General features: G+C 36.2%; 1 protein-coding gene across 1 annotated transcript; it reads right to left on the bottom strand.

Moving 5' to 3' along the window:
* Positions 1 to 241: 241 nt before the first annotated feature.
* On the bottom strand, positions 242 to 4251 carry LOC146923678 (putative E3 ubiquitin-protein ligase SINA-like 6). Its single transcript, XM_085711754.1, has 4 exons — positions 4189 to 4251; positions 3945 to 4103; positions 967 to 1611; positions 242 to 747 (listed from the first exon to the last, which is right to left on the bottom strand). Exons 1-4 carry the CDS (start codon positions 4249 to 4251, stop codon positions 439 to 441), a joined length of 1176 nt encoding a protein of 391 aa, XP_085567880.1. The 3' UTR covers positions 242 to 438.
* Positions 4252 to 16671: the final 12420 nt, after the last annotated feature.

Below are 16671 nucleotides of genomic sequence, written 5' to 3'. Positions count from 1 at the left end.
AAGTTAAAAGTTAAATTCATAAGAAATGCTGCAGCTCAAGATAAAACAGAAAGAACAAAAGTCAATTACGTAAGAAGAAATTAAAAAGTTAGACTATTAGTTATCGATAATGTATGATTTTTCTACTTTATTGATAATGTATGATTTTTTTTTCTACTTATAAGGTGATTGTATTCATGATATAGTAATTGGGAATGGAGTGGTAGTCATCTAGTCACCAAGGAGGCCGATGGATCAGGTTTTCACCAAGGAGGCCGATCGGACTATATTGCAAGAGTCACTCTGTGAGGTGAGAATTACTGAACGATTTCAGCTATTGTTCAAAAGTAAATATGTTTCTTCAACAGTTAAAAATCGTCCCCATTAAAAAAAACACATAAAACAACTAAAGACAAAACAAAAACAAAAGTCAAATCCATAATAAAAAGAATGAGGTGGTCATCTCGTCAACGGCGGAAAAGGATGAGGTGGACAATTGTCAAATGTTGGATGTACTAATCGCCAATCGTCTTCCGGCCGTCTAGTCCCAAGAGAACGCTGGAGTGAGACGGTTGATTCATTATAAATGTTGTAGTCGAAAAGGGTCAGGTTTCCATATAGGTATCTACCGCAAAAGATCAGACGTTGAGCGGCCACTGGGATCTCAGTCTTGTCATGAATCATCTCTTTAAGTTTGTCTAACTTGTCTGATTTCTTAACTCTAAGGGTCATACACTTTCCATCTAGGCCCTTTACAAAGATTTGGATCTGCACCACAATTTCCATTAAATCAATAAAAGAAAATTTGAGACTTATGATACTTCAAGATTTTATCAAAAAATAGAAAACACAAACAACCGTTTTTTGGCGTTTGAAAAACCGATGAATTTGAGATAATTTGCTAGAGTATAAATTCAAAACATAAAATAAAATACCAAGATTTCACTAGGAAAATAGCCAAAGCAAAGAATAGGATATAGGAAATACCGTGGAGGTTACGTGAATGCAAATTTCTAGCTTGAGAGGTTCAGAAGAATCAAATGGAATCACAAGAAACTCTGATGAAAGATTTGGTAAAGTAACCTGTTGGACATTCTTTGCAATAGATTGTAATTTCAATTTGCATAACTGAGACGTAGACAATATATCATAACTATACTCGGACTCGGGTGTGTCTGGACCAAAGCAGCAAATATTGACTGCATTTCCTAAAAGAGTAATAATATTATTGAGAGTAAAGAGTTTGCCATAATTTTCCTCTTGAAGAACAATGGTTTCATCATTAGACTTCAAGGAGACAATGAAGGATTTCCCATAAGAAAATTTGATTTGAGAATCCCCGTGTTTATCGCTGAAATGCACAGAAAACATGTTTGATGATTGAACAAAGTCACAACCTGAAAAGGGACAGTAACATGGCTTACGGATGCATTGTTCTTCATGCATCCTCTTTATAGTGTAACTTATTTTCACCCTGCAACCATAGTTCACATTAAGACATGACATTTCGATAGATTGCAATAGATTCTCAATGGCTTTACAACATTTTGAGCTAATGGACAATGAGCACTTGTGACACTTGTTCTGAAGTTTGGGACAGCAGATAGAGCAAACAATATGACCATTATCACACTGCATTGCAACAAAAAAGAAAATCATCAAATTAAGAATCAGATGCGCAACCATAATAGTAGGGTATTTTTCTATATTGACTCCACTGTAACTATTATCTTACCAACCCAAAATGACATAACCCAGTTAGTAATCATTGGGCTTTAAGCCTCTAACTTAACTTTTGGTTTTATTTAAAGGAAAAAAGGAAATTCCACAAACAAAGATATAAAAAAATAAATAAAAAAAAATGGTACTCATTTTCCAGTGAAAGACGAAAAGTTGAAAGTCACAGTCTGAATCCCAAGGCTCGATTTTATCCGTCAGGAATTTCTTCTTCGGAGATTATGAAAATCAACATTCATTTTTGTGAACAGTGTTCCAATTTGGGTGGGATTAATGATCTTCTAAGAATGTTGGTGGAAACTATAAAACATATTGCTTATGCAATGAGTACTTACTTTTAAGGTTAGCATTACTTTTGCATTGGCAAGTGTAGTTGTTGAAAGGAGTTTCTCTTCTATGAATTTTGTTAAGAATGTCTTTAAAAATGAAAAAGCATCCTAAAACACTTTCAAAATATAAATTTACGGAGAGAGCAATTATAATTCTTCGATATTAAAGTATCTTTAGTTTTTGAAAATACAATGGTATAATTATTGTAATCTTCAATGTTTTGCTTAGTGATAATAATGACTTTCATCATTTTATTTGTTATGAATTACTTTAACCCCACTTATTGAAATTTTTGAATAAGTAATGATGGACCGCAGCTGGACTTAAAATGCTACGTCAATATAGATATCAAAGTTTAGGGAAATAATACAAGAAGCTCATACCATACACAAACAAAATATCATTGTTAATTATTCAACCCCAATGTAAAGGAAATAAAATCTCAAAAATAGAATGAGATACAAAATTAAAGACATTCTTAATTATTTATCGAAGCTCATTGTTACTGATATTCAAACTCAATGTAAAGGAAATAAGTATTAAGCCTATAAGGCTTAAAATAACTCATCAAAGCATTTAAAATAGAGGGTTAAATAAGTTTTTCGTCCCTATAAATATAGTGAATTTCGATTTTAGTCCTTAAATAATAAATAGAATGTTTTCATCCTCATAAAAAAATTATTTTGTTTTTGGTCCTTAATGACCATTTTATGTTCATATAGTGGAGAACAATTTTTTTAGTGGCTTGCTGGCACATATGGATGTGGAGGAATAAAACTATCTTTGAGGATGATTTTCGGCTTATGCTATTCTCAAAATGGTTGAAGACACACATAAATACTCCCACCATACTTTGAAAACTCACCAATACGACACTATTTTTATTGGCTGGAAAAGACCTCAGGAGGGGTGGGTTAAACTTAATTGTGACGGAGCATACAAGGATTCCTTGGGTCTAGCTGGTTGTGTTTGTCTAATCAGGAACTCAAATGGTAGATGGCTTAAAGGGTACACTCGCAAAATCGGAAATTGTGACGCGTTTTGTGCTGAAATGTGGGGAATGTACTTGGGAATGCAGCTTGCTTGGAGACAAGGTTTCCATCATCTTCAAGTGGAAAGTGACTCAAAAACTCTGGTTGACATGATCACAGGGAAAATCAACATAAATGGCAATCCGCCCACCTTGGTGCGCCGTATACTGGAGCTTTTAAAGTTGAATTGGCAGGTGCAGTTCAATCATACATGGCGAGAAGGAAACAGGAGTGCTGATTGGCTAGCCAATTTTAATTTTTCGATGGACTCTTTTAATTTTCATGTTATGGATACTCCTACTAGTGAGGTCTCTAGTCTCCTTTTTTGTGACATTTCAGGGGCTAGTATGCCTAGAAACATTCATGTAACTTTGTAGTTTTTTTCGTTTTCTGGGCGTCAGCCCTCTTTTGTTACCAAAAATAAATGTAAGGTTATAACTCTTTTATGGTCAAAATGTATTCATATTATGTCCGTTTATTATGTTCAACATTTATATATTTATATTAAGGTTCAAAAAATGTAAAAAAAAAATGTCAAAATTATATCCATTAGGGACCAAAAATAAAATAGAAAAATTTGTGAGGATGAAAACATCTCATTTTATTTTTTATGGACTAGAATCAAAATTCACTATATTTTTAAGAACGAAAAACTTATTTAACCCTAAAATAAATTAAATTGTTTCCTTAAATAGAATCACTATCTCTAACCATTTATTCATCATCATGCTCACTCTTTTTACTACCAGACCTCGTTTGTTATACATCTTTCTCCTTTTCTACCTAAGTAATTGCCCATTTATTGCATAAGAAATAAAACAAAAAGAATAGTAAACCAAAACAAAAAAACAAAACGAATATGCATACCTGAAAGACGGGAATGCTTAAAGGTTGATAACAATTGCAGCAGTCAAGCACTTCAGGGTTGGAAATTATAGCAGAAATGGAGCTGTTCTTACTAACATCTTTTAAGGAATCAACGATCTCTTCATTGTCTTTCGTGCATGGCTCCGTTGCACCTTTTACCTAACAGTGATTAAAAAAAGTAACATATTATCAAAATCAAGTTTTTGAGTAAAATAAAATCAAGATATTAAAGCAGAATACTCACAGAGAAACAAGAAAATATTTTCTTCAAAAAAGAAAAAAAGGAATAAAGTATAGGCAATGTCATTGGTAATGCTTTTGGCCGCTACCGATCTGATGAATATCACAAATGTAACCTTATTTGAATTAAAATATGGCCACGCACGCTTGGGCTTCGCCAAAAAAACATGACTGTCCGTTATTAATCAATGTTTGTTTTGTTGTTTTTTTGTTTTAAGGAATTTTTTTTTTGTTGACTTCCCCTTAATTAATGTATACTAAATACTACTCCTGGGAACAATTCTTGGTCACTGCTAGGAGTGTTCAAATTCAAACCGATCTAAAATAAAACTGCAAACTCATCTAAAAAACCAAAAATCACAACAAAAAAAAAACTGAATATCTTTGGATTTGAGGATGTTGTTTTATAACAACTGCTAGGATCGGATCGGATTTCGGGTCACTTTTTAAAACCAACCCGAATGAACCGCAAAAGTAAATATTAATACTTATTTTTTTTATTTTTTTAGACAAAATAGGAATTAAATTAAAATAGAAAAGGAAGTACAAGACTGGGGGGCAATGAACCACAAAATCAAAATACAACAATTTCAGTACAAAGTGATATACAACGAACAACAACCCTAGACAATCACTGCCACGGACAATCCAGTGAACCCACGTATGAGCGCGAAACCGAATTGCAAAAGTAAATATTAATACATATTTATTTATTTTTTTATTAGTACTATATATTGAATAATCATGTTGCTTGTTGGTTTTTAATCTTATGTATTGCACTAATTTAATCTATATTATTATAACTCCGTATGGTTAAAAAATAATTGATTATGTTTCTTTTTATAAATTGGTTTGTTTAGCTATTTATAGATTACACAATTATATTCATATGGATAAAAAATGGATCAACCAAAAGATGTAAATACATATGTTTAGTGTATATGTTTAGTGTATGAGGTTAGCAAATAACAATAGGAAAAAAAAAAAATGAAAGCTGAATTGTCTCATTTGTATCTTCCCTTATTGCTATTTAAGCAAGAAACACATCTCCCCGATCAAACCTTGATAAAATTAAACTTTGAAAGTTTAAATAAATTTCTCATTTCACTTGAAATTTTGTGCCTGGTAAATTATAAACCCCAAATCAGGGACATCATTTCTGTTGGAAGAAGAAAAGTTGACGGCAAAGAGTAAAATAGTTATCTTTTTAGAAGAATACGCATGACCATGGATAGATCAAAATCAAAATAAATAAAGCATATTGTACTATTGCACTAACGTGTGAAATTGTGTCTTACTCAATATATGCTATTGGGCCCCTCGTCCCTTAGGATGTTGAAATGTTGGGCGGAATATCCTGGTTATGCTGAATTTGTTCGTGAGCGGTGGGGGTCCTATAATTTGCATGGCTGGGGCGGTTATGTTCTAAAAGAGAAGCTTAAGTTGATAAAAGGCGGCTTAAAGGAATGGCACCAACAACATTCTCAAAACTTGGAGGGTAAGCTTCAGGAGGTTAAAGATAGGATGGCTTCCTTAGACTCTAAAGGGGAGTCGTCCGATCTGTTATTAGAGGAGGTGGAGGAGCTTCATGGTTTATCTATCAATTTACATTCCCTGTCACGTGTTCATTCGAGTATGTGCTGGCAAAAGGCAAGGTTGAATTGGTTACAAGAAGGTGACACTAATTAAAAAAAAAAAACCATGTTGTTATGTCCTCCAGACGTCGTCATAATGCTATTTAGTTGATCAATGTTAATGGTATTCATGTAGAGGGGGTCTAAAACATTAGATAGGCTGTCTTCACTCATTTTTCTTCACATTTCAAAGCAGTTAATATTGAGCACCCGGCGGTGGAGGAATTGGAATTTCGCAGGTTATCAGTGGCAGATTCCGGTTCTTTAATTTGGCCTTTTTCCCTATAAGAGGTTAAGCAAGCGGTGTGGGATTGTGATAGCTTCAAGAGTTTGGGACCGGATGGTATTTCATTTGGATTTATCAAACAATTTTGGACAGATATGAAAGACGACTTTATGCGATTCTTGATTGAATTTCATCAAAAAGGCAAGCTGACAAGGGTATCAATTCTACATTTATTGCTCTCATTCCAAAGGTGGATAGCCCTCAAAGATTGAATGGTTTAAGACCTATATCATTGGTGGGCTGCATGTATAAGATTTTGGCGTAAGTTCTTGCAAATAGACTATGTGCTGTTATTGGGAGTGTTGTTTAAGATTCACAGTGCGCCTTTGTCAAAGGAAAGCAAATTCTGGATGGCATTCTAGTTGCTGATGAGGTTGTCGATGAAACTCGCCGTTCTAATAAGGAATTGTTGTTATTTAAAGTTGATTTTGAAAAGGCTTACAACTATGTTGACTTGCATTATCTTGACGATGTTATGGTGAAAATGAATTTTCCAACACTTTGGAGGAAGTGGATATCAGACTGTGTTCGATCACCTACAACTTCGATTTTGGTGAATGGCAGCCCTGCGGAGGAGTTTCCTATGGAGAGGGGGCCTAAGCAAGGAGATCCTCTCTCTCCGTTTCTTTTTTTTACCTGCGGTAGAGGCTCTCAATGTGTTGATAACGGTGTTGGTGGATGCGGGTTGTATCGTGGTTATCATGTTGGGCATCACGACGGTGTTTGTTTATCTCATCTTTAATTTGCAGATGACACTTTGATACTTGGTGAAAAAAGTTGGGCAAATGTGCATCACATGCGGGCTACTTTGATTCTTTTTGAACAAGTGTCTGGCCTAAAGGTTAATTTCCACAAAAGTATGTTAACGGGAGTTAACGTGTCCAATTCTTGGTTGTCTTAGGTTGTTGTGGTGATGAACAGTCGAACAGGAGCTATTCCCTTTGTGTATTTGGGGCTGCCTATAGGTGGGGATGCTCGGAGGTTGGATTTTTGGAAATTTGTGTTGAACCGTATTACTAATAGATTGTTGAATTTGAACAATAAATTCCTTTCATTGGGGGCCGCCTGATTCTTCTGAAATCTGTCATGTCGCCTCTTCCATTTTACTTTCTTTCCTTCTTCATGGCACCCACAGGTGTAATTTCTTCTATCGAATCTTTATTTTTAAAAAAATAAAAAAAATTAGGGGGAGGTGAGGACTTGGGAAAATTGTCTGGGTCGATTAGGACTCGGTTTGTCTACCTAAGGAGGACGGAGGGCTTGGAGTTAGAAGGTTACGCGAATTTAATATTTTGATTTTAGGAAAATGGTGTTGGAGGATACTTTTAGATAGAGAGGGCCTTTGGTATTGAGTCTTAAAGGCTAGGTAAGGAGAGGAAGGGGGGCTGTTTAAGGGAGGGGGCGGAGAGCTCTATTTGGTGGCGGATGATGGTGGGTAGGAGGTGTTCCCTTACAGGTTAGATTTCCTGGCATTTTTGCTTTGGCTGAAAATAAATGGGCGACGGTGGAGGAGAGGGTGGCAGGATGGGGGTGGTACCTGGATGTGGAGGAGGCGTCTATTAGCCTGGGAGGAGGAGTGTGTTTTGCTGCATAATGTTGTTTTGTAGGATGATATTACCGACAGGTGGAAATGGCTTCTTGATCCCGTTAATGGTTATTCCTTTAAGGGGACCTATCATTTCCTAACGACCACTGATGAACCTCTTGCAAGGGGTTTGTTTGATGATGTTTGGCATAAGCATGTCCCGCTGAAGGTTTCATTATTTGCTTGGAGACTTCTTCGCAACAGACTACGGACAAAAGATAATCTTGTGTGGCGTCGTGTGCTTCAACATGAAGACAACAAGTGTGTAGGAGGTTGCGATGGTGAGAAGTCTGCACGTCACTTATTTGTTACTTGTGCTACCTTTGGAAGCGTGTGGTTACTTGTCTTGCGGTGGTTTGGTATCTCTTTCGTTGCTACTGACAGGGTCTGCGATCACTTTCTTCAGTTCAGTCACATAGTGTAACACCCTATTTCTATTAAAGCGATAAAACACGCGAATAATGCAATTATTCAAGAAATAGACGCCACGTCTACAAAAGTTCTCCAAAAATATAACATGCATAAAAATTCAAGCAACTACGCAGCGGATATACATCTCCAAGTATACATGTCATAAACTCCAAATATATAAAATCTCCAAATCCCAACATAAGGGTAAAAATCTCGACAACATGTTCAAAATAAACAAATAGAGACAAACATCCTAGATCAGAGCCTAATCTAAGACATCGAAACAGATAGACAAGGTAGCTCCCACTATCCTCAAGCACTCACCAAGCAAGCAACAAAACTAAACCTGCACGCCGTCTACCCATTCATACAAACAGGTAGGCGGTCCACCACAGAACACTGGGGGTTAGCTTCACATCAGTATAGGGAGGTCCTCCATCCTGAGATAGACGCATGGAAGGGTCGAAAGGAGTATTTGCAGGTTTGCAAGAAGTGAGACCAGCATCTTCTAAGAGCTCAAGGCAATATTTCCTTTGACACAGGGAAATACCCTTAGAAGTACGTGCAACTTCCAGTCCCAGAAAGAATTTAAGATTTCCCAAATCCTTAATGCAGAAGGCAGTATGAAGAGCAGCTTTGAGATCATCAAAAATATCCAAAGAAGTTCCAGCTAAAATGATATTATCCACATAAACAAGGATGACAGTAAAAGATGTGGAAGTGGATTTGATGAACAGAGTATGATCTGAAGCTGCTTGAGTAAACCCATGTGTGAATAGAAACTGAGTCAGCTTCTCAAACCATTGTCTACTAGCCTGTTTGAGTCCATATAATGACTTTTTAAGTTTGCAAACTTGCCCTGACTTTGGAGGAATCACACCTTGAGGCACTCTCATATAGACAGACTCATTGAGATATCCATGCAGAAAAGCATTGTTAACATCTAACTGATGTAAATGCCAACCATGAATAGATGCCAATGCTAAGAGAACTCTAATGGTAGACAACTTAGCAACTGGGGAGAAAGTCTCAAAGTAATCCAACCCTTCAGTTTAAGTGAAGCCTTGTGCCACAAGTCTAGCTTTGAATCTTTCAATTGATCCATTAACATGCCTTTTAATCTTGTAAACCCATTTACTTCCAATAGTTACAGCATTGGGAGGTAAATCAACAAACTCCCAAGTGTTATTTTCATTCAGGACACTTATCTCTTTATCCATAGCTGCCACCCATCTGGAATCTTTACTGGCAGCTTGAAAGTTAACAGGTTCCACTTCAGAAGTGAGAGACAGTGCATAAGCTTGATGTTGAGGAGACAATTGTGAATAAGCAACATAGTTAGTAATGGGATACACTTTTGTGGAACATATGTAGTCCTGCAAATGTGCAGGTGGCTTACTAACTCTGTGAGATCTCCTAACAGTCTCAGGAGAGGCTATGACATCATTTAGAGCAGGCACTGCATCATGTTGCTCAGTTTCTGATGCAGTGTCAACTTCTGGAATGGATAGTGAATCATCATGAACTTCATGTGTATTATTTTGCTTAGAGAAAACAGGCACTGAAGTCTCTAAGTAAATGTGAGTATTGGGAATAGCATGGACAATGGAAGAGTGAAAAGGAAACTCAAGATCAAAGAACTTGACATTCCTAGAAATCAATATTTCATTGGAATGTACATCAACCAAAATAAAACCTTTCATTCTTGCCTTGTATCCTAAGAAAGCGCATTTTCTTGCTCTAGGATCAAATTTATGTCTGTTGACAGGTAAGGTAGAGGCATAACTCAAACAACCAAACACTTTCAATTGACTGAGATCAGGTGTATGTCCATATAAAACTTCATAAGAAGATTTGTTGTGTAAAACTTTAGTAGGAATTCTGTTTAGCAAAAATACTGATGTTTTATCTTGGTTTTCGGGTGTCAAACATTGATTACGTTTGAACCTTTTTAACCGGTGATATCTCATTTTTTCTTGGGAAGGGAAAAAATAAGCAAAACCCTTGAGAATCGAGGTCCGGGAGTTGTTTTCGCTACGGGAAGGTATTAGGCACCCATAATGACTATAGTAACCTATAGGAACCGTCTTTACTTTCTACGCTCGCACTTTATTTTTAAATGCTATTTGAAAAGTGATATTTACACCTAAAATTTACTAAGTGAAGAATTGGAGGGAGAAGAATGTGTTTGACTTTTTGTTTTATTTGAATTGAAGGAATTCTGATTCCTTGCCTACGTACCCGTTTAAGGGATCAAATCCACCGTAGTTCTCTTCCAAAATTGTTTTTGTGTTTGTTGGTTGATTTTAAGTTTGAAAATTGGAATTTTGAAGAATGGAGATTGAGAGGCCTTAAAGGCATGAGATTTTAAGAAAAGGTGAGGTTTGATTAGTTATTTTGGAAAAAATAGTCAAGTATGGTTAAGATTCATTGAAATCTTGATTAAGAAAATAAAAGAGAAAATCAATGGGATTTTGGATCCCAAGGTTTATTATGAAAATGGTTTGAGTGAAGTTGGTTCATATTTTTGGAAAATTGATTTTTCTTCTAAGTGTAAATCCTAAGCATACATCTAAACATACAATCCTAAACATACATCTAAACATGCATAGCCTAAGCATACATCTAAAGTATCTATTGGATGTGTGTGCATGTGTCGGTGCTTGTGTCGGTGTACATCATTAGAGTCCATTGTCCTTTACATCATTGGCCTAGATACATTCTATGGTCTTGCAAGAAATTAAATTGCATGGAAGTAAAGTACAAGAATTCCTAAGCTTTTACATACTAAGTCTTGCATCAATTTTAAAGTGTAGGAAAATAAAAGGATGAAAATGTGAGATGGAAGATGAAATGCTCATGATGTATGAAACAAATAGGGGAAGTTGTTAGTAATGTGAGGCATAAAGAGATAGAGATATAGGTAAGTAAGATAGTACTAACAAAGTGACAAAACTTAGCAAAACAAGTAGCAAAACATGCCTAAAAGTTCACCACAACAACAAGGCAAACACATGACCTATAATTCTCATATCATGGCCACTTTACAAAGTGTTTTAGTTCAGTTTCCAACACAAGAATTATGAGGAAATATCAAGCCAATCCTTATGGCACATTCTAGGCATATTTTACACTTTATTTTCACAAGAATACTCACATTACTTGCAAAACAAGAAATTGACCAACACATGCACGTTTTCAACACAAACACAACATTCAAACAGTGACAAAATCCTCACAAGATCAAATATCATGAATACCAAACATCCGTCAAGAAAAGGAATTTAATCATGCAATTTTTCAAAGGCCTTTTATTATGAAAGTCAAGTAATAAAACAAAACAATATCACAATATTTTTATCAAGTTTTTTAGTAAGCAAATACCACAAAAACAACACAAAATTAACAAGAAAATATATGTATATTTCATAAGATTTTCTAAAACCAATTAGTCATGCCAGGGGTTCAATTAGCAAAGAAATAATGTGGAAATAGCAAAAACAAGTGAAGAAACAAAAATTTGCAAAGGAATAGGTCCAAGCCCAATGTATGGACGGGTCTGGATCATCCAAGAGCCTCAGAGGCCTTGGATTGATCCAGATCAACTGAAACCCTAGATCTAAAGGTCAAAAGCATGCAGCACACCATAAGGTGGTTCAAGTACATGGAAGCAAGGCATCTGGATCGTACACGTGGCGAACCAAAGATCCAACGACGTAGATCATGAAAAGAATGAACCAAACTGAACCAGACCGGTTCATGTGTTTATATAAACACAAGACAACCGGTCCAGCTCATTTCATTCTCCCCTTTCTCTCACTACAACGTTTTTCAGAGAGAGATGCTCTGCAACCTCCCTTCATCTTCTCCGATGAACACAACGACGGAGGTGTGGTGGTTCGCCGGCGGCGCCGCCACACCTGAACATTTTCTAAAATCTTTTTACATCATTGTGTTCATCTGAGTCTCCTCTTTACGATTTCGAAACTGTTTTCTTGAAAAGATGCTTAGATCAGAGTAGATCTACAATTGAACTTTTCGGTTTAGGGTTTTCAAAACTCTTTCGAATCTTTTGAAACGAAACCCTAATCTACTCTATCTTCTTCACTGATGACGAATTTGAACTCTAATTTGAAAAATAAACGGTGAATCTTCATGAATTACATTTTTAGGGTTCGGTTTCAAAGCTTTTCGAATCTTTTTGAACTTTTTCGTATGAACAAGTTCTAAACTTGTTAATCCACGTTGTTTCACCGTTTACTTTTGCTTATGGACCTTCGATGATGATTACAAACTAAAACGAGAAGGTTTTCTCGAATATACCTGGAGTTGATTGGAGATTCGAACAAAAGATCCACGCGTTCGTTCTTGATTGTTCTGGTAAGTATTCGAAACCTTTGAGACCGAAAATAAATCGGTGAATCTTCTTCTCTTTCTTCACCGGTTCAATTCCTCTTTAATTCCTCTTCTTCTCTTCCTCAAACCTTCTTCTTGTGATCGTCTTTGACTTGAATTGCAAGAAGATGAAGGAAAACAGTTCGATGATGATGATTTTCGAAGAAAATCACTGAGAACAAACCTAATTTCAAAAGGATTTTGTTGAATTGAATGCTTCAGCTTTGATTTTCTAGAAATTCGTATTGATTTTGTATGCTTAGTGATGAATTTGGTGCGAATTTGAGAGTTTGTTGCGGTGGTTTATGATTCTATTGTGGTGGTTGTATTATGTTACGGTGGTGGAGGTATTCTGTTACGGTGGCTAGGGTTTGGGGGGAAGAGAAAGCTTGTTAGGGCTTTCTGATGATGTGTCAGTGATTGAATGGTGATTTTTTTTGTGCATTGATGAGTTGGCCTCTATTTATAGGCCATGTGTGATGTTCTGGGCCAATGTGGGACTGCCACGTGTTTCTGGACTTGTTTTGGACTGAACTTGGACCAATTTGGACTTAAGGGCCTCTTTGCAATTTCTGGAACTTAAGAGGCTGACCTGCAATTTTAAAAAAAGACCAATCTGCAATTTATTGAAATTTAGAGGACTGGACTGCAATTGACCCAAAAAAAAAAAGACTTTAAAACAAAAATTGACTTAAAGGACTAAAAATTAAAATAAAAAACCTTAAAAGAAATAAAGTGACATAAAAGGACCAAAGTGCAATTTCTAAAAGTTTAGGGACTAAAATGAAAATAATAATAAAATTGGAATAAAATTGGTAAATTGGAAAAAACGTAAAGTGAAACCAATAAAAGACACAAAACGGACTAAAACGAACCAACTACTTAATGAGGTACTTAAAGTAACCTCTCTCTGCCAAAATTTCATGTGAAATGACCAAAATGCCCCTAGGGACTAAAACGACTCAAAATGACTCAGATGCAATTTTAAAATGGATTTTATCATGAAATTAAAGCAAGAGCTTATTCATACAAGTTGAAAAGACTCAGAGACAAATTTTTAGAAATTAAACAGAGTTTTAACACATGAAAGGACTAAAATGCCCCTAGGGGCTAAACTGACTCAAAATGACTTTAAACGTAATTTTTGAAATGGATTTTAACATGAGATTGAAACAAGGACTCATACAAACTAATTGAAAAGACTCAAACAATTTTCAAGGATTAAAATGAGTTGAATGCAGGAAATGACTAAAATTCCCTTCTTCCATGAATTTTGCAAATAACATTGAAATAAGATGCAGAGAAAGATGTAATTGATCAGAGACCGTTCAAATGACTTGAAATGCAAGAAAAGAAGAGTGGAGCTAGTATTTTTAGGTCCAAAATTAGGGTATAACAGCTGCCCCTATTTAAGTTTCTTTGTCCAGAGAGTCAAGAGACGAAGTCTTTGAGTTGACAGGACGAAGATACTTAAATATTAACATTTGCACTGTTTTTGGACATAAAAATACGCTCTCGGATTTTCAAAATTAATGAATGCCATGCAATATTTTGATTATGAATGCAAGACAAACAACTGGAGTCTATGGAGCATGTCATGTCACTGGGGATTCAGGTGGACAATGACAGGGTAGACAAACCAGGGGATAAGAGATAGGGTACAAGTTGTTCTTGGGATCGAACTAGCCACTTGACCAAGGAATACAAACAAGAGATGGGCACAAGCTGTTCTTGGGATCAAACTTGGAACTTGACCGGAAACATAGACATATAGGCAGATACAAGTTGTTCTTTGGATCGAACTTGACACTTGATTGAAGATACAAACAGATAGACAGGTACAAACTGTTCTTTGGATCGAACTGACTGTTTGGCTGGAGATATAGACAAAAGGGTAGATACAAATTGTTCTTTGGATCGAACTCGCAGCTGGATCATCACCACATCATGTGGGTAGGTGCAAACTGTTCTTTGGATCGAACTTGTCGTTTGACTGATAACAAAGCATAAGCTGGGTACAAACTGTTCTTTGGATCGAACTTGTTGTTTGTCCGGAAGTATAGGTATAAGCAGGTACAAGCTGTTCTTTGGATCGAACTAGCTACTTGACCAATAACGAGATACAAATTGGAAATTTGATTTGGAAAGATACAAATTGAGAGTAGGTTGATATTGACTTGATTTGAGAATAGTCATGACCATTTTTGTTGGCCCAAGAGTAAATTGAGGGTTGATTAACATTGACTTGGATCGAATTGAAAGTTAACATTGGAAGAAACGTTGAAAGTTGAGAGTAAGCATAGACATAGACATTGAGTTGATAGTTGAAGTTGAATTGAATTGGAAATTGAAATTGAATTGAAAAGTTGAAGTTGCATTGAATTGGGGATTGGAATTGGATTGAAAGTTGAAATTGAATTGAATTTGACAGTTGAAATTGAATTGAATCGAAATTGAAGTTGAATTGAAATTGGAGATTGAAATTGAGTTGAATTGAGATTTGGAATGAATTGAAAGTTGAGATTGGAAATGCAAGATGTATGTATGGTGTAACAAGATTATTGAATATATGAGCACATAAAATGCATGGTTATGCATGTATGAATGTTTGGAAATGCATGATTGGGGTTTGTAATTTGACAGAGAAGTTTCGCAGAGATAGACAAGACATTGGAAGATTGGGCACGTAGTGGCTCGTGCTATGACATATTCACATGAAAATCCTCTTTGGAGAGATCGTCGTTGAGAGACGTATCAAAACCATGGCTGAGGGCAATAAAACTTGTAGAGGAGGGACCCTTGGAAGATTCTTGGATAAAGGTCGCCGTTGTTAGGCGTGTCAGTGCTGGGTAAACGTTTGGATGTTCGTATCTGTGGTCAACGCTTTTCAATATTTCATTCTTTTCATTTTTTCATTTTTCAATCCCACTTTTGCCTGAACCGCCCTCTCGGGTTTTCGATTCACCGGGGAATAAAGTTCTTTTCATTGCCCCATTTTTGCCTGAATTGCCTTCATAGGTTGTCAATCAGCGGGGTGCTCATTTTTGCCTAAGCCGCCCTTTCGGGTTTTCGACTTAGCGAGCTTTTTATTTGCATTTTTCATTTTTTTTTATTTTCATTCTGTTTTTTCATTCTTGCCATTGACCACAGATCATCCTGGGGAATAACCTGCTTGTGATATGTATTGAAATAGACATAGACATTCATTTATTCATGCATGTTTCATTGAAATGTACCCTATTGCTCAGGTTTGCTTTCAAAATAGACAGGAAAAGAGTTTTCAATTTTCAAAAATGTTTGTTTCAGACATCGACATTATCAAATAGAAAGAAAATATTTTGTATATAACATTGAAAGTAGAAGGAAAAAATAGAATTTCACACAAAAGCACAGGCTCAAATTGATGTAGAAGAAATGAGAGTTAGCCAAAGGCATGACTCCACGGATTTACAAAGCTTGGAAAATGGTAATTTTATTGGTTGGTGATACATTGAACACGATGACCGCTACATTTCTTAGAAATTTTGAATTCACGAGTACAGAAGCTTCTGATGAAGATGATCATTGACAGTTGCAGATGCCCCAAGGGGTGATGGTGGTTTGCCACATATAGTTACTTGTCCTTTATTGTCAACCTCATTTTTGCATGAACCGCCCTTTCGGGTTTTCGGCTCATCGAGGCGCTCCTTTTTGCCTGAGTTGCGTACAATCTCAGCGAGCTCTTTCATATTCATTTTTTTTGTCCCTAACTTTTGCCTGGACCGCCCTTTCGGGTTTTCGATCCACCGGGAAGCGCATTTTTGCCTAGGCCGCCCTTTCGGGTTTTCGACCTACCACGCTGTTCTTTTCTTTTTAGACAAAGTATTTCTTGACTATATCGGCATTAATAGGATTTGGGAGTTCAACACCATCCATGTGTGTAAGGATCAAAGCACCACCAGAGAAAGCCTTCTTGACAACATAAGGACCTTCATAGTTAGGTGTCCACTTGCCCCTTGGGTCGGGTTGCTGACTTATCCTTCTTTTCAATACAAGCTCGCCTTCCTTGAATTCTCGAGGTCAGACTTTCTTGTCAAAAGCATTCTTCATTCGTACTTGATACAACTGTCCATGAGCCATAGCATCCATACGTTTCTCTTCAATCAAATTCAACTGATCATACCGACTTTGACACCA

This window comes from Medicago sativa, chromosome 5 (genome assembly GCF_051527215.1).
Source record: "Medicago sativa cultivar Bolivia chromosome 5, Bolivia_mono, whole genome shotgun sequence".
In the NCBI taxonomy this organism is placed as follows: domain Eukaryota; kingdom Viridiplantae; phylum Streptophyta; class Magnoliopsida; order Fabales; family Fabaceae; genus Medicago; species Medicago sativa.
The sequence above is the reverse complement of the archived record's forward strand: the minus strand, read 5'-3'. Positions and strand labels throughout refer to the sequence as shown.